General features: G+C 38.5%; 1 protein-coding gene across 1 annotated transcript in view; it reads right to left on the bottom strand.

Annotated features, from left to right (window-relative positions):
• Positions 1-12,716: 12,716 nt before the first annotated feature.
• LOC136876153 (uncharacterized) overlaps positions 12,717-19,457 on the bottom strand; it is a 55,770-nt gene continuing 49,029 nt past the window's right edge. The window contains exons 6-7 of the mRNA XM_068228367.1: positions 15,382-15,449; positions 12,717-12,833 (exon numbers count right to left, since the gene is read on the bottom strand). Coding sequence (XP_068084468.1) covers positions 12,816-12,833; positions 15,382-15,449 — 86 coding nt within the window. The 3' untranslated portion in view covers positions 12,717-12,815. The remainder of the gene's footprint in view (positions 12,834-15,381; positions 15,450-19,457) is intronic.

Below are 19,457 nucleotides of genomic sequence, written 5' to 3'. Positions count from 1 at the left end.
CATTGCATTCTCTGCATACCCGACAAAGTGTCACTCCTCACATGCTTTCTGTGGAACGTGGAATTCACCATAACGATCAAAAATTTACAATCATTCATGTGTACGGTATACCCGCAGAAATATTTATTGCTTTTCTGTTGCAGAATGCTATTAAGGAGACCATGAAAGAACTGAAGGCTTCTTAATCCATTAGCGCGCAAAGCATATTTTAGCTCATGATTAAGATAATAGAGCACGCCAATGACCACTTTTATTTGTTTCATATGTTTATCTAGTTTGAATTCAATCGATAACTATGATAATTTGATACTTTTATCTGTTTCAGAATTCCAACGGGATTATCATCCACTACTTTTAGTATGTAAATCTTTTCACAAGTCAGAACATTGTGCAATGGAATACAATCTGGTCTAGTTTTGCAATTTTTAGTTTAAGTGATTACCATTTCTTTCAGACCAATGTTTCCTGGAATTTAATAATATACAACACATTCATTTTGCACAAAGTATAAAATTATGTAGTAAATACAATTTAAACTAATCCTGTAATTTGTTTAAGAAAGTTTAATTAACTATAATTTTGAAATTTCTTCTGACGTGAGTTGTAGAATATGTACTTCCAGGTTTTAGTGTAATAAATAAGGGCGTAAAATGTTTATTTATGTGCATATTGAACCCATCATCCACTGTCGTCAAAAGGGGTATCTAAATTTACTAGCCAACACAGCCGCGAGATACGTTGTTGTGAAAGGAGCCACCATTTTTGCAACATTACTTGATGAGCATCCTGTGTCTTCTTCATGTTTCGTACCCACGAGACAAGAGCGCTGAAGTTGAATCGAAATCTCTTTGGGTAGGAAAGGAATCCAGATTTATAACATCCTAAGGGAGAATTTCGGATGAATTGGAGCATACTCGAGGCTAATTTCTAAAATACGATTATTATCGAGATGTAAATTAAAACTTGGACTGGTACAGTGGAACGCCTAGTAAATTGAAAGGAATTGTCATGTAACAAAATCTCTTGTGGACAAAAATGGAAAAATTGTGCTAGACCGTGGGAAGATTCGAAGCTACACGTGAATGTCGTCATGGAGGGGGACAAGTATTTATTCACCCCACGCTTCGGTGTTTTGTATCACTTAGATGCAAATTAAAATTGAAAAATCATGAGATTCATATTCCTCGAATTTTTCTGAACATTAGGGGTAGCAACACCAGAGATGAGACCCGTGGGATAATGAAATTGTGTAATGTGGTGCGATCTTCTTACCACTATTTGTGCGCCAAAACGCAGATATACTAAGAGTGACGAGGGAGGCCAGAAGCATTTGATGGTGCGTGAGTCCAGGTCTGTGTCGCTCTGGGCCAATTATTCATGTGCGGGTGGTAAATTGCACATTTAAGATTGGTTATTGGTAAGAGTAAAATACCAGTCTATGGTATGAACTGGTGGAGTGTGAAATATAATAAATACTCATATTCGTGTGAATATTAAATTTGCCCGCGTTTGGTGATGAAACGATAAATTTACGGCATATCTCGGCACGGTGATATTAATACAGTCCTTTGCCTGTTAAATGTGTCGGACGGTGTAAATATTGGAATATGAACAAGAAGAGAATTGATAATAATTTATGTGTGGTAAATGTACAGTATTTCGTGTAAATATTACACAAAGGTAAGAGAATTCAAGAAGAAAAGTGTGAGATAAACTTGAAAATTCACAATTATTTGTTAAGTGTGTAGAATGTAAGAAAATAAAACGTAATAATATTGTTTAGTAAGAATCTCCGAGAAGAAATGTGTGAAGTTTTTGTAGTGTGTATCAACATGGTGTGTTAAGCCTTAATTGGGCGTTCGGCGAATGACAATGTTTGAGAACATGCCATTGTTCAGCAAAAATCCAGGTGGGTGACATGATTTGTATTCTTTAAAGTGTATTTTGCATCTTTATGTTCTGTGTAGATAAGGGCCAAAGTTCAAGGCCCATAATTTGTTGTTTTCCTTTGATTTGGTTTAAATATTAAGTGTTGTGTGGCACAGAGATGTTACGAGAAGTAAACGCACACTTTATGTTGAAATCCCAAAATCTCAGACGATTATGTTAAATCGGATTAAAGAAAGTATCGGGTAAAGATAAGTTTTACGCAAGTCTGTTATTATAGAATTCAAAGGTCAAGATTCCTTGTCAAAGCATAATGTAAGATATAGTTGAGTGTTGGAAAATGTTGCTTTTTGTGGGTATCAGATAGAGATACCATAATGTCTAAATGAAGTTAAGATCGGCGTGATTTTCCTATCATTTTAAGTTTGATATTTGCTAGACGTTTGTTTCAGTAGTCACGTAATTTCAGTATGAAGACGAATCCACGAAATAATGGCGTGGGAGGCATTGCAATGTCCAGGGTTCGAGAATCGTTTGGCTTTAGGAATCATGTGAACTCAGAAGGCTAGATGTTATGAGAGATAATTCATCTGTAATGAGTATGTTATAACCTGATTTGTTTCCATCTAGATTCACCGCAGGTAGAAAAACGACAGGTGGTACGGGAGATGACTGAAAAACCACTAGCGGAACGGTGAGATATTTTTTAGAATACTGCAAACCCGTTATCAGACGACTGTTTGAAGGATTTAAGAGGGTCAAAAGATGTAATGATATTATGTAAACCCCATAACAGATGATATTCTGTATATTGGATTAAGGGTTTCCTGAGAGGCGGAAGTGTTTGTTACGGCGAAATCTTGACACAGTTAGTTGTTGTGGCAGTAGATTATTAAAGTGTGTTGTGGCGAATTTATCGAATGGTACAGGTAAATGACGGCACTCGTCTGCCACGCACCCACAATATTATGACTTTGGTTTCATTATTAAATGACCTAAGTTTGGGTTGCCTGAGAGACCATCAGCGTCTTGGTGTTGAACAGCAGTGGTCTGTTAAAGACGTAATGAGTGCGACTAAACTCATACGTATTTTTATTAGTTAGTTAGTGGACGACACGGAGTTGTGAATAGTGTAAATAATTTTAGGGTTAAGGTGAGTACGAGCAGTTGTCGTCCTAGTTGGCAAAGCCCTTAAACAGTTGTATTGTGCTGCAGTATTGTATTTCTGGGACGCAATTTAATTTAGATTTACCGGTAATAAGAATACATATCGTCGTTGCGCCGCGAAACACCCTTGTGTGGCAATGCTGAGGGGAGAAATACTGACCCGCGCCTCACTTAGAACGAAAGTTCGTTGATACAGTTCATGCAATACTAAACCTTTCTGGTCCGAGTTCTAAGCTGAAATATTATCTCATAGCGGTTTTTCTACAAAATAGAGATCAAAGGGATATATATTGCAAATATATAGATCAACAAGTACAGTTAACCGCGAATACTCGTAACGTAGGTGTGAGAGAATTTGTCTAGAGAAAATTTGGAGCTCAGGTTGTATTTATTATGACTACTTAGCGATAACTACGAAATTAAATAAGTAATGACAATAAAAGTGTGTACACATAAAACGAATCAAATACGTAGTTATCCATAACCTATATAAAGAATAAAACTTTCTACACGGAGGTACACTGTTTTGTTTTTGCATTTAAACTGTTGGGGACTGCAGTCTACAAATATGTCGGTCATCGGCTTCGTGAGAGTAACTCAGTTATTTAAGTGCATTATTAAAGATAACTGAAGCACGACATTACAGCAAAAAGTATGACATTTGAGTACGCTATTCTGATGAATTTATGTAAGAGAATGTGCACGTAACGTGCGATAATTGCAGTTTGGTGCGATAATACGAAATCGATCATTGTTTCGCGAAATACAGTACATCTGTTGATATTGAAGTTCATGGTATTCCTTTACCAGATTAGTAACTGGAACCATGATCTAAATAATCATAAAAACCCAAACTGAAAGTACTTTTCATTTTAACATAAACGCCGAAAATGCAAGATTTGTGGATAAGCTTCTCTTATTCACTTTTACTCTTTGTACAGAAAGTCTCAAGGCAAAGACCGCGATGAAGTTCTAGTTTTAGATTTTTCATATTTCTTTTCATCTTTCTCTCTTCTATTACAATGCTCAATCTTCTATGTGTTCAGCTAGATGATGTGTCGCATTTTGTTCAGTGTCTCCTAATCTCCACAAGAAAAATCTATTTCAAACATCATGAACAGCTACTCTATAGACACGATGTTGACCACGTGTAAATAAAGCTTTAATCTTGGACGGTAACGCACTTTCATAAAAATAAGCAAATGCCGGAACTCTTCCGACAAACAGGCACAACAGGATGTCGTGATGTCGGAACATATCCAAAATAGGAGTACAAAGGGAGAATGTAAAATGAGGAATGATACGAAGCATCTTATATCAAATGGTAATTCAAGTTGTTTGGGTAAATATCATACTTTATCATAAACTGTACAATAAAGAAAGTATTCATTTGTGTGACAATGGATAAACTTGTTCTTGCTATCCTCAATAAAGCATACCTCTCTCTATGACCAAAATACATGCAGTAATACGAATTTAAAATTAGTCGCAAAAATACTATTCTACGCTTGGAGGAGGTTTAACAACATGTATTTTAAGTGGTGCTTTAATTTGCTAAGTATCATGGTCGTAACTGAAATCCTTAGACGTCACACACGTTCACAATTGACGACAGATTTTGTAAGTCCAGGGAAACAGGAGAATATTACGTAAGCACATCGAAGATGATTCGACTGTGTGTAGACATATGATTGTTTTGCGATGTGGGGTTTATGATATAATTTATCTAACTCATTATAATATTCTCCTAATTTTATCAGCGATGAATTCCTGTGATGACCTCCCGTTGACATGTTTTTTTAATTCATCTCTTGATCTTCCTTCTCACGTCTTACACTGTGTGTATGTGTGTGTGTGGTACCTTTCATAATTAAGATTATATTTCTTTACGTTTACAAAGAAACACTGTGACGTACCCGCTCTTACACCACGGATGTGCGACAATATGTGACGTGCCGGGTCACCTTAATTTTAATATAAATAAATACACGCTCATTTCCTTCTCCATAAACAATATCCCTTGGGCGCACGCCTTCAAACTTATGGTTTGAGGACGATAGTTAATAATAATAATAATAATAATAATAATAATAATAATAATAATAATAATAATAATAATAATAATAATAATAATAATATTAATATGTAATGAGACTATAAGTACTCCCAGAGGTGGGATGACAAAATACTAACCATTAAGTACACACTAACTTGGAAACTAAGGATAATTAATAAGAATTTCTGAAAGTACCGATTGAAATACCTATTTACTAGGATGATAAACGTGACGGCGTATTTACGAACACTGAACTTACGGAAACAAAAGAAAAATTGAATGAAATCAAATTTAATAAAATGAACTGTTACACGGAGACTTGCAGTAATTTATGCCATTAGCACACCACTTGTAGACTCTGTTATGTGGATACGTTCGATGATGTAGGAGCTGTTTGGTGATCCTGTCGTTCTGCCGTGGTCATCTCTCGTAGTACCAGTCCTATTCCTGATTCATGCATTGCCCACTAATTGGACAACGGCCTTTCTGTCTTTAACACCTGCTATAATACTGATTACATAATGTGGTAATGAACCCTAATTTCAATTTCAAAACCATCTTGGGTTACGTTCATGGAGAGAATACACTTGTATTATTCCGTATTACATAATTGTAGCGTAACTAATTACAAAACAAAAAAATATATCCTCTTCTAGAAAAGTCAGAATCGATCTCTCACTAACTTTATCTCTCGTCATTGAGATAACCAATTCTCAATAAGAGTAACTTTGAGGAGTACTCTATTCGGTTGGGAAGTGAACTTGTAAAGGAAAAGGAGAATCTACTTTTGTTATCTGCCCTGTCTTCTCTCATATTAAAACCTTCCGACGTAAAGACGCTCTCGAAGACGTTAAGACCTCTTCCGATGTGAAGGCGCTAAGACCTCCTAGGATGTAAAGACGTTAAAACCTTCTCCGATGTAAAGACCTTCTGCAGTTAAGCTGTTCAGCTATTAAGTAGCTTAATACCTCGTCGAGCTCTTGTCGTTGATGTATATAGGCTCCAAAATCTGCCTCCATCTATCATATCACATGATCCAGGAAGACCGGATGTTATATCCATTCTCCTATCCATCGCTGTATATCCATCATCTTGTTTCGTAACGTTCATTCACATAGGTTCAAATTTCACGAGCTCTCAAAGCATCATGTAGCTACGTTCGAAAAGTAGGAGGAGTCTCTTCAGAAGATGGAGAGGGCTAAGCAATCTTGCAATCTCGATGATGTCCTTTCCCTGGTAAAGGGCTAAAATTAGCATGGCGTGTCCGGTAGCCTGACCTCGAACTACTGGTAAGTCACTGCAAGCTATTAATACGAGTGGTGTTGTAATACCTTACTCAAGAATCAGCTCGTTCAGAATTCATTATTGCCGTGATACAAAAAAAGATGATAATGTGAAATGGATGACTAAAAATCATATATATATATATATATATATATATATATATATATATGCATAATAATTTAGAATGACCTACCACAAATTAAATACATACATCTCTGCAATTAATTCCACAGTTAGATAATTTTATGTACATGCTGTGATGTTCAAAACATCGCAACACGTCATGAGTGAACAACAACATGTAACATAGGGAAATGCTCCATTAAATTATCCACCATGTATTCTTTTTGCCGGCACGTGTTCTTGAAACTCTTTATTTGTCAATCTTGATTCCCTCTCTGATGAATACCTAGGAAAAATATGGAACTGAACTTTTCATATTAGAATTCAAATTACATATCCCAAAAAGGGGTTTAAAGGTGTCATTATTGAATTACATTGAGAAATACAGTTCCATATAGAACTTGCGGGTCTTTATAAGAGTTTGAAGTAACCTCATGTTGTCACGGGCTTGTCCATCTTTTTGGAAGAAATTATTTATGACACATTTTCTGAATCTTGTGGAGGTTTGATTTTACTTTGAGTGGTGGAGTATAGATTTGCTGGAAATTCAATTAATTTTATTACTACTTTATCGCCTGGAACATTGTTAATGCTATATTTGTAAACTAGGTGAAACACAAACACTCATAGCAAGTCATCCAACTAAACTAATATTTAACATCCTGGTATATTTGTTCAATGTCTGCCAACAGATGGGGAATTCGGCTGTTCTTATAGTGTGATTTCGGTTTCGCTCTCGGAAGAGAAGAGGATTTGTGATAACAGAACGTATACCAATCTGAGAGAGTAAAAGTGTCTGCGACGGGAGAATTGTAGTAAGAATGTTAAAAATCATAATTTAGTGAGTGTAGACTCGTGCGTTGTCAGTTCCAACAAATTTCATTATATAGTTATTCTGATGTATCATACCTCGTCCAATTTATCTGTATAATGAGATTCATATATATATGCCTATATTAAGCTGTAGCCCCTATTGTGTAAGTTCACCACTGTAATAATCATCGCATACACACACCAAAGAAAATATAAACAGATGTGGAAGAGCATAGCTATGGAATGTTTGTCATCGAAAAGCTCTACTAGACAGCGCTAGAGCGCTAGATGTAGATATACAATTGAAAAATTCACCTCACTACTCCCCCAAGAATATATATATACACAGAGTTATTCACCTAACATGTTACACGGAAATAACTTCTAAATCATTAAAGATATCGCCATTCTGTTTTCATATTCGTAAATGGTACCCACGGACTTATATAATAACGTGCTACTTAGTCTAATGAAGTGATTAATAACTGATATATTGATACTAACTTCATATTTTTAAATGGAACGGCACAAATTTATGCATCTGGCATAGAAGTTCAACTGCGTACAAGTTCAAATATGTAATTATTTTCAAAATCGGACGAGTACTTTTTGAGATATAAATAAGAACAGCATGCGCGGTTTTGCATGCCGCATCAGACAGCGTGAAGTTGGGCAAGGACATATTGATGCGCGAGCACGTTCTTGGGTGTGATTCCGGTCACAGGATGGATACCAGGAATGTAAGCATATCGTACACATGTGATGGGTTCGCAAAGTGTGTATGGCAGGCGAACTCATGACAGGACAGGGAGGGTTGGTGTGTTTAAAGGGAATAAAATAAGTACTTTGGCTTGAAAGGAACATAACGAAAGCTATAATTGTCACCGGTTTTAGTGCACAGTACATACTCCTGTATGAGTTGAGAAATAAACATAACACAAAACACCGTAAGAGCTCCTTCTAGGAAAGCAAATTAATAATGTCCGAGGTACGTGATTAAGACACTCGAAGTGGTACAGAGAATAGTGGTTGTTATTTCATTTCCGGAGCTTGAACATCGTGGTCGTGTAGCCCCGTGTGTGTGTGTGTGTGTGTGTGTGTGTGTGTGTTTTAGAATGTGCCTGATAACCTATGTTATTATGATGTCTGTAGTAGTGTACTGTATTTGTAATTCAGGTGGGGAATTGGGATGGAGGCGGCCGTTATCGTAAGTAAGGAACCATCCCGACATTTCCCTGGAGTAGCGGTGGGAAACCACGGGAACACATCCAGGATAGCTGAGATGGTTACCGAACACATATATTCTCCGTTTTGCCTCACGTGGTGAAGTGTACCCCTTTCCAGCCCTCCAACCAGAATTAAATTGCTTATCAGAGCCGGGAATTGAACCCGGGCCACCGTGGCGACAGCTACGAAAGCTAGCCGCTACACGTGATTAAGAAACTGAGCAGGCTGCGGAGAAGAGTGGCTGTTTGTTGTTGTTTCATTTCCGGGGATTTGACAGTGTGGTCATGAAGGCCCGTTTGCGTGGGTGTGCGTGTAGTACAAAGCGCACCTCGTTTTGTGCTGGGCTATTTCAGGCGAAGGAGCAGTCTTACCAATGCTGGATTATTTGGGTTGGGATAGGTTAGACATTAGGAGACAAACAGCTCGACTTATTATGTGGGATGTTCAGAGCTGATCGTGGTGTGATGGCATCAACACTATCATTTATTTATTTTACACGCATTAATCTCCAGGGAGCTCAAGCGCGACTGTAGTAGCGTGCATTCGAGAGAGCGCAGGTTCGAGTCCTGCCTCGCCCAACCTGAAAGTGATTTTCATAGTGTCCCATGTTCAACACCAGGCAAATAACGGATAGGTACCTTTGGTATAGGCCACGGCCGACGTCTTTTCCAAATCCTTCCCATTCTCATCCGTGAAAAACGACTCTAAACTGAGCGCAATATATTACACATGGATGTCAAAACAAAACAAAACAAATTTAATTTCCCTTCCCCGTTGTGTGTTTGCCAGTCATGCAATAACCTTGCACACCCAGGGTATATTACGGTACATCACATTATGTTTACAGTACATGCCTGGTATCCGTTCTGTGTCTGGAATCAATGCCAGGAAGCAGCTTACTTGCTATTACGTCCTTGGCCGACTGCACGCCGTCTGATACGGCACGCAAAAGCCCAAATGCGGTTTTTATTAATATCTCATAAAGTAACTGTCCGATTTGGAACATACTTACATATTTGAACTTGTACGCAGTTGAACTTTTAGGACAGCTGTAGGAATTTTTGCCATTCCATTTAAAATATGGGGTTAGTATCAATACCTCTGTTATTAAACATTCTATGATACTAAGTAGCACGTTATTTTACACGACCCTGGGTACCATTTACGAATATGAAAACAAAATCCCGATATCTTTAATGATTTAGAAGTTATTTCTGTGTAACATGTTAGGTGAATTACCCTGTATAGTTAAAACCATTCCTTGGCTGAATGGTCAGCTTAGGACATTCGTTTCAGGGTATCCTGGCGATTATCCCTGACTGAGATGGAAATTTCGGCCTCGTTTGGCTGATTTCTCTGGCCGAGGGACTAGGTGCTTGTGTTCATTTACAGACAGCACACCACATTACCAACCAGTAAATATAAGACTCAATAGAGTACATCTCTCCACACACGGTTGGAATTAGGAACAGCATCTGGCCCAGGAAGTAGAAGAAGAAGAAATATTACACTAACAACTATTAATATAGGTATACATTGTCTTAGAATTTCTTACTAGTCCATTTTGATTCGTTTTCATCAGTGAAATATAATGTAGAACTATGTGTATTCAAACTTATTTTGCATATCTTAAGAAGGACGAAAAGAGGGATGTCACTGCACTAAAAAGTATAACGGTCAGAAAGCAGCTTCTTGTAGAACATGAATGTATATGCGAATGTTGGAACTGCAAGGTGAGATTAGTATTAAATTTACAAACCACTCCTCTTTGTAGTCTGTGGAAGGTTTTGAAGTCACCGAGGTTGTAGACCGTGTACATAACGTGTAAATATGTTATTTGTTTACTCAGGGACTATTCATACTTCATGCATATTTATGTACGCGGCGTTTTATTCTACTCTAACCTACTTTAATTTGTTACCCGTAGAAGTTAACCGAAGTTCCAGCTAAAGACTTTCATCGAAACATCCCTTATGGACACACCGCGAAGGCATCTACGGGGTACGTTAATCCCTTCATCTTTCTTAGAACATCTGTGACTGTGACCTGCCATTCCAGTCATCAGCAGTTTATACCTGTTAATAGGCAGTGTCTCGGAGTTATCACATTATAGGTGTGTGTACAACCAAGGGAAGTGATCATTCTATCACCTACGCCATCTTCTGTATCTAAGAGACTAAGGATACGTTTAGTACCAAGAATACACATCACGAAATGCGTTCCGCACGCGAAACAAAATATTGATCACTTCAAAAAGACTTTAGAAAGAATTTTGACAATAACAAATACCAGTCACGGACAAGAAATAATAATTTTAATTAGTACAAGAGTAAAACCATTGCCTTGTGGCATGTCGACTCGGTTGATATCAGATTATATAATAAGCTTCCAAATAAAGTTAACTATATTAATTTCATCAGTTCATTCACCACAACATAAAAAAGTTTTCTGCTGAATTACCCCTTCTGTAGTACGGTACTGAAGAATATGTGAAGACGTGCTGGTGATGAAGCTAGTATTAATTTGTAACAGTTATCAATATCTTATAAATAGCTTAAAATCTGTGTCGATGTCTCATTGGTTAAATACCTTTAATATGAGGGGTGGGGTATAACTCACGACACGAATGCGAGATCTAACTAAGAAGTGTAAATATACAGATAGAAGTCGAAAGCGTGAAGTGCTGCGGAATGTTTGAATAATGCCGGGTAGGTTTACCAAGTGTAGGATATAAAGCGAGGAGACATTCAGCCTCGCGCTACATAATGTGTATTCTCAGATATAGTAATATTTACGTTAAACCCTCATAGTAGTCCCTGGAATTGTACACAAGATGTTGCCGACGATGCGGGAGACGTCGGATGCCAGTCGCCTGAGTCAGCGGCGGCGACTTTGAGGGGGCAAGGCGTTTTCTGCCCCAACAAAATGATCTTAGGAGGGGGAGCAGAGTGCCATTCCTCCCCCCTAAAATTATCCTCCTAGATTTTAAGTCCCCTTAAAACGCGGAGTTTGGTAGATAGTTTTATATCTGGAAATGAGATTAGAAAGCGGGCATTCCTTCAGAGTACTACATTTCCTAATGGGGACTGTTCAGGTGGTACATCTACTGGTTAGAGCTTTTCATATTTCGTACATAAAATATTCCTTCAAAATATTTATTTACGAATCGAGTTCTATTTTTCTATTCACTTCTGAATATTATTGAAAACTCCGTACATAAGACTGGTTCAAAAATGTATTTGAGAGACAAGCCCATTATTGTTCTGTTTTTTCTGTTTGTGAATATTGTTGTTATATAGGAAGTTTGCATTAATAGTTGTTCCCCATTTCACATGCCACCGAGCTCGATAGCTGCAGTCCCTTAAGTGCGGCCAGTGTCCAGTATTCGGGAGATAGTAGGTTCGAACCCCACTGTTGGCAGCCCTGAAAATGTTCTTCCGTGGTTTCCCATTTTCACAACAGGCAAATGCTTGGGCTGTACCTTAATTAAGGCCACGGCCGCTTCCTTCCCACTCCTAGCCCTTCCCTGTCCCATCGTCGCCATAAGACCTATCTGTGTCGGTGCGACGTAAAGCAACTAGCAAAAAAGAAAAACAATCACATGTCTGCGTTCATGTTAATCATACCTTCCTAATAATCATCCGAAGTCGGCTTGCCTTGTCTGAGCACGAGTGAACCGTCCCCGACGCTATGGTTCTTTCAACTTGAGGGCAAAATAGAACGAAGACAGGTCCAGTGAGTATGGCAGGTGTTCCAGTACCTCCCACCCGCGGCACTGAAGTTTTCCCATACCTCTGCTTCATGCGGACAGGTGGTAATGATTTCATTTTGAATGCCTAATTTTTAAGTCGCCACTGACCTCCATTATAGTTCAAAAACGACTTTACAAGTATTTTATGACAAAAATCACTACTTTAGGGTTATTACAAGAAGTGTAAAACATGCACACGGTAATGTCTGACTGGAAAATAGTGTGGGATTACAGACACAGTGTAGACAATCCAAGGTCATCAACCTAGGACAAAACAGAAATAGGGAAATAGGAACATTCAAATAGGCTACTGAAATAGGAATATGCCATATTCACTACAGAAATTTGGTCTTCGTGCCTAATTTATCAGGAGATAAGGTTTTACAATAACTATTACGAGTGGATAATGCCAGTATTACGACTATTTATTCATATTTATTTAGAACAAATTATAATATCAGGTAATAGTTGTTCAATCTTCTGTCATCTTCAGGTCTGGTGTGTTCCTTATTCTCCTCCAACATTCTAAAAAAATAAAGAACATGTTGTTTAGCTTAATGCTGGTTCGATTCTCTGAAACCATCAGTTTAAGTCAAGTGATTATAAATGAACTCCCAAAACTTAAATCAATGTTGTAGATGAGTAAACTAGCTTAGGTTTGGAGTGGGTAAATTTGTCGTTGGTTTCTTCACTAAAACAGAGCCATTGCAGCTCCATTAGCTTTACGAGAAACATCTTTCAGGCAGTAGCCTTGTGTTGAACGTCATTACTCAGGTATTACTTCCTCTTAAAATAATAATCACCCTCATTGCATTGCAACCTTAAATAAGACTGAGAAACGAAATAGAGATACATTTTGCTCTAACCGCTGAGAGTAGAAAATAAAAAAGAAAGAAGTACTGAATCCATTTAGAGATAACAGCAGTAATAATGAATACAACTTTTCGGTTTAAAAAGTGTACACTGTATATCCACGGACATTAACAGCCGGACTCCCGACACTCCAGACCACGACGTAGAAGAATCATACCTTCGTAACAAATTGTCACAGATAAAGGGACTGGAGAGGGGTTCTAAGGACCATGTTTTAGCAGTGCTTTAACGTTGCACTAACTCAGGTATGTTTTGGTGACGATCGGTTAGGAAAGAATTAGGACTGGAAAGCAAGGGGCCATGGACTTAATTGAAATACAGCATTTATCTTGTGTGAAAATGGGAAAAGATAGGGTCGCATTCACGTTCTCCCAGGTGCAAGCTTACAACTACGTCACTCGCACCACGCAGCCAACTCGTCTGATGAGTATTCGAAATCATAGTAGATTGGGCGTTAGGGGATATATGAGCTGTTAATAGGGAAAGATATACGAGATACAAACACCGGGAAAAGATCGCTAAGAGAATACGCGATCCCTTCAAGTAAGGGTGAACTGGCCACAGTTCCAAAATTATATTATCAATTGAATAGGATCATTCGCTTCCACTGGTAGTATTTTATTGAAATCCATGCACGATGAAATGTTTACAAACATACATTCATCCCATTGAGATAAGATCGAGATAGTATGCCGGATGAAGTTCACGAAAGTTATGAGATTTCTAGGAGACAACGATGTTTATTAGTTGTGCCAGCTTTCGTGGTAGAACTCGGCGATGTGATGGTAAGGACGGATCACAAATGACGAAGAACGGCTTCCGCCATCCTCGTCTCCAGTGTGACCATGAATACCGTGCGAGGCAATCTTTTAGTCATTCACGAACTTCGTTATCGAAAGGGGCCGCACAGATGAGGTGGTAAAGATAAAATAGGTTCTCCTTGAAATATGTGGGTTTTATTCCCCGTTAGAAAGTAAAGGGAATAGAAAGGAGATTCCACTATTTCTACAGAGTCAACCGGTCTTCGTGATCACTCTGTCTACATCAACATTGAGTACCAGATTAATTCTTTGCGTACAAGTAGCCGAGCGCAGAGCTTACCATTCTATTACACTTAGTGCCCTGGTTGCGAATAGCGGGAGCCTTTACTTCTTACTCCTTCAATGACTTTACTACATTATCGTCATAGCGCAGAGCATTCATTTGAAGTAATACAACTTCTATGGCCTCGTTGAGTACTGCTATAGATCTACGTAGCAGCCTCCATGAACAAATTTAAGAAGTGGGTAACATTTATTGAGGAAACATTGTAGTATTAAAGAAAACGTTGGAAAACAATCCTCAGCGAATAGACTACGCAGAACAAGTCGTTTAGATGCAAGGTTACATAAGGAACATGGTGTGCTCCAACGCCATCATCGACAGCCCTGAAGATGCATTCTTCACGTTCCGGGATTGTAGATTAATCGAGGACACAGCCAGTCCTAGCCCATTCTTATCCCAGTGTCGGTGATTTTTTTTTAAATCATTAGGTTAATGAAGAGCTGAAATCTATTATTTTTCGATTCACACTTGTGTACCAACTGGCTCATATTGCTGTACTGTGGTACTTTAAGTGGACCAAGGACAGTGGCGATTGTAATCTGTGTTGGCACGAAGGACAACATCATGGTAGGAAACTGAATCTATGACGACCTAGTGGGCATCCGCATAGTTTCTGGATTGATAGCTGTCCAAATTTGTTCAAGATGTGCGTCAAGATAAGGATGTATGGACGAGGAAAATGGCATATTTTGGTCCAATTTAGGAGAATAAGTTCAGGCCAATGATGAAAATGAATACCTACTGATCAGTGGAGAACTTCCCTGTATGGCGGTAGATCACATGACGGCTTTGGTCGAGTTTGCATAAGGTTCGATCCTCTCCATAGCCAATACGTACTTCAAGAAACGAACATCCCTCCTCGTTACATACGATACTCATTGGTACGCATAAGGAACATGAAACTATCAGTGAATGCCGAAGTCATACCATCGGAAAATATTGCTCCTTAACATAAGCTATTAATTCTAGACCTACGTTTTCAAATCAGGCTTTAGTGAACAATAGACGCTAAAAATTTCAAATTTATTATCTGAGATTTTTATTGAGACTCCAACTCCCCTAACCAAAGGGTTTATAATAAAGAAAACAATCTCACCTGAGCCATGAACTTCTTTAAGCATTGCATTTTCTTCCAGACAACGCCGCACTTACTGTCATCTGTCACTGAAAAAGTAAAGTTAAAATTAACATTACTCAGGTAACTCAAATTTATGGCTCCGTGCATCAGCATTGTAATAATATTTTAAATTTGGTACTGAAAACGTAAATATTAATTGTCCTTGACACTCAAAATTAAAATTATCGTGTCATATGCGAAATACGGTGCATTGAGAAAGAATGCATACATACATACATACATACATACATACATACATACATACATGCATACATACATACATACATACATACATACATACATACATACATACATACATACATACATACATACATACATACATACATACATACATACATACATACATACATACATACATACATACATACATACATACATACATACATACATACATACATACATACATATATTAAAATGCAGAAACACAATGTGACCACAGGATTTAACTTTTGTGGATAAGAAACTGGCCAATTGAAGTACATTATTTGTTACTTTGAGCAGATCCTCCTCTATGCACTAGACTACAATGTAGTTGGGAAGTTGGTCTGCTCCTCTTCACATTGACACAACATGAAATCCACAGTGAAGCTACATTTTTAGAGGTTTTTCCTGCATCTAGTGACAACAGAACGCAGTCTGAGTGATTTCCAAGTCATCCAATCTGTCATACGGACAAGAGGGAGCTCATCATCTGGCATTAGCCGTTCACTTAGATGCTCGACTTCTGGTCTGCCACTCTTGAGACCTTGCTCTCTATGATGTCCCTGAAAGTGATTAAGTAGATTTTAAGATGCTTCTTCTTTACCTGAGACACTGACATGCTGAAGTCCAAGCAGAAAATGGGCCTAAGATGCCTAGTTCTTCTCTTTTCTCGCATCTATTTCTCGACGAATGTCGTTAGGTGCTATTCTGGCAAGAGAGTGGAGCTTTTCCAGAGATGTTGGAAGTAGACTGCCAGTGATAATTCGATATCTCTGGTCGAGTACCACATCTACAGTTTTCATATGGCAGCGTTTATACCACACTGGTCATGCGTACTCAGCTGCTGAATAGCACAGCGAGAGGACAGATGCCTTCACTGCATCTGGATGTGCATCCCAAGTTGTTACCATGCTATACCTAGGAACTAATTTCTTCTTGATGTTCAAGCAGTCCTTTATGATTGTAAAAGCACGGTTGAGAGTAAATACGAGGCAGTGGCATCGCGTGCTTAAAATCTTTGGGTGTTCACACAGAGCTGACAGTAGATAAAAAATCCGATGTATAGGCCTGAGTTCTTTAGTCGGTAAATACGTTAACAGGGCCTCAGTTAGCCTATATTGTGTCGCCTCTTTGGTTCATTAAGCAATATTACTGTACGTTACACAGCGCCATGCAGTTAGTCAATTAACCACTCCGGGGTAACAGCTCTGTGCATTACCATTGCCACGGACTAAGCGATACGTGCTGACATCTTTGTATTTTGAAGATAACTTTTAGAGAAGGCATTAGAAGCTGGTCAGCGGTCCGTAATCCACTGACTGCTCGTTATGAAGCAGCCACCAGATGCTTATCGAGCAGGCACTGCTGGGATCACACAGTAAACTGTGATCATATTTGCCGTACCCACAGCATTGCCCTTTCAAGCTCTTGATGTGCAATACGCCGAAGATTGTAGTTCAAAACGGGACTGAGATCGTCTGGCGTGGCACGTGATTCAAATGGAAACGGAAAGTGAATCGGCGCTTACAAATTCGTAAATACGTTCTCAGCGTACAGAAATCCTTTTACCATAATAAAATATCGTGTAAATTCAAGAGTTTTGGGATTACCAGGGTGTTCATGTGCTCGTGTGATCTTCGAGTCTTGGAATGCTATTTTAACGACCATCCTGCCTGTACCTCACCGCCGTCCGACTGCTTCGTCCAGAATTCGCCCATCCATGGATCTGTTTCACACCCTGCTAGCAACATACACATGAAACTAATCCGTCATTTCCCATATTGGAAAACTACCGGCTTCTAGAATTATCGCCTGATACTATGATGTCACCTTGTGCTTGATCAATCTAGAAACTCGGGGTTGACCTGTGGTGCGGTGATTCGTGGCGACGTATTAGAATCCTCCGAGATGACCGTATGTAACCTGGTTATCAGCAACTCATATCTGTCATTGCCTAGTACTGTTTCCAGAGGCGTGGAGGCTTTTGTCACTAGTATGAAATCTCTAATCTTCATTGCTTTATGGGCATCATGAACTTACGTAGGACCTGTCACGCCGATACAGCTTATAAACTCGTCTTTACGAAGTGACTGTTTCTCTGTTCTTATACATTCCGGGGATGATGAATGAAGTGGACAGTGTGATATAACTGGGCGCCAAATCCATTTAGTTTACAATACTATTTTGCATTGTTGGACACGCTTGTGAATAATCGGCTGTTGAGAGTGCTCTTGTTATCGCAGTGCTAACGTAGATAAAACCTATTGAAATTGATTAATTTACTACAGATAAGAATATCCTAACCTTTAAATCAGAGATTACCTCATCTAGGATTCATTAAGTGCTAATGAAAACAGTGTAAATGTTGTCCAGATGTTAATTAAGTAGGGTGGATAGGGGAATTTTTTAAATACGTGGTTATTCAGGTTCGTTTCGTTATCTTTTTTGAGATGTAAATTTCGATTGCTTCTTTAATATTCACATGATGGAATTGTATTGAATTCGATGGTCACCTTTAGAAAGAAAAATATTATTTGAAAAATTTGAAAATTAGAAATAAAATTTGAACAATTAAAAATTACGTTATAAGAATAGCGTATGACAGCCATCTTGCATAATAGCCCTTGCGTTAGTTCCCATAAGTTAGGCCGATAAATCTAATAGGTCCTAAGTTGCAAGTTGTGAGCTCCTGGGGTAGCTATCTATAAAGTTAGGCCCATACGAATAGTCTACAGCCTTCACCTTGCCTAGTTAGGTTAAGCCAGTATGGTTAAGCTCGCACTCTTATGCGGTTAGCCCGGGTGTTGAAATCTGAGTCTGTTAGGTAAAGCTTGCACTCCTGGTTATCGAACATTGGTCTGTAAGGTTAAGCCTTGGGTCTAACCCAAGCCAGTACAAGCCTTCACACGTAGCCAGACACACCCTAGTTTTTAAATCGTCCACCTGGGAACAGCACGCTCCACGCTCTTCCTACCCCGCGGAATATTCCCCCTCTCTCCACGGCATCCTCCCTGCGATGCCAATCGTTGATCTGGTGTTCGCCTTAGGATCCTACTGTAGGAACTCCTTCGAACTCACACAGTTATGGAAAGAAATAGTCCGTAGTGATGGTTGCTAAAATTGCTAGGTCATCACCTCTCTATAATAACGTAGGCTACATGGTATCCGGTTATCCTAAAAAAAGTAAGCTGCTCATCTACAACGTGCTTGTCTGCTGAAAAAAATTACGCCACGTATTACGCCACGTACTTTTAGGACCTTTGAGAGGGCAAGCGAAATGGGTGACGTCATCCTTTTGCTTCAGGATACCAGATGTTGTGGCGCGCAGCCGCCATCTTGCATATTTTATACTGTACCAGCTTCAACTATTTTATTCTACTTTTCACATATGAACTTTCCCTTCCCGCGTCCAGGATGGATCACATACAAGTAATCCCGACCAATATATCAAGGTTCATACATATATATATTTTTACGTGGGATCAAAGATAAACCGATGCTCCAAGTAACATTTCACCTACCAGCTGAGTTGATGGACGTCTCCATCCGATGTATCATTGGATTGCAAGAATATTCGATAATTTGACATTTTAATTCTAAGTTAGCTTACAAAATGTCAGAAAATTTTAAATAACACCTCATGTAAATCTTAACTACTATTATTTATTCAAAAATAGTAATGCTGGTAAAGGAAAATGAAATCTGGAAATAAAAATTAAAAAAAATAAGTTAATATTTGATCTGACGGCTTAAAGTATTTGTTAATGAACATTATTGTCATTTATCATATTTTCATCGCAATTGAAAGGTGCTATTCTTTCATCTTTATACAA

This window comes from Anabrus simplex, chromosome 1 (assembly GCF_040414725.1).
Source record: "Anabrus simplex isolate iqAnaSimp1 chromosome 1, ASM4041472v1, whole genome shotgun sequence".
Classification (NCBI taxonomy): Eukaryota; Metazoa; Arthropoda; class Insecta; order Orthoptera; family Tettigoniidae; genus Anabrus; species Anabrus simplex.
This window is presented reverse-complemented; position numbering and strand designations above follow the sequence as displayed.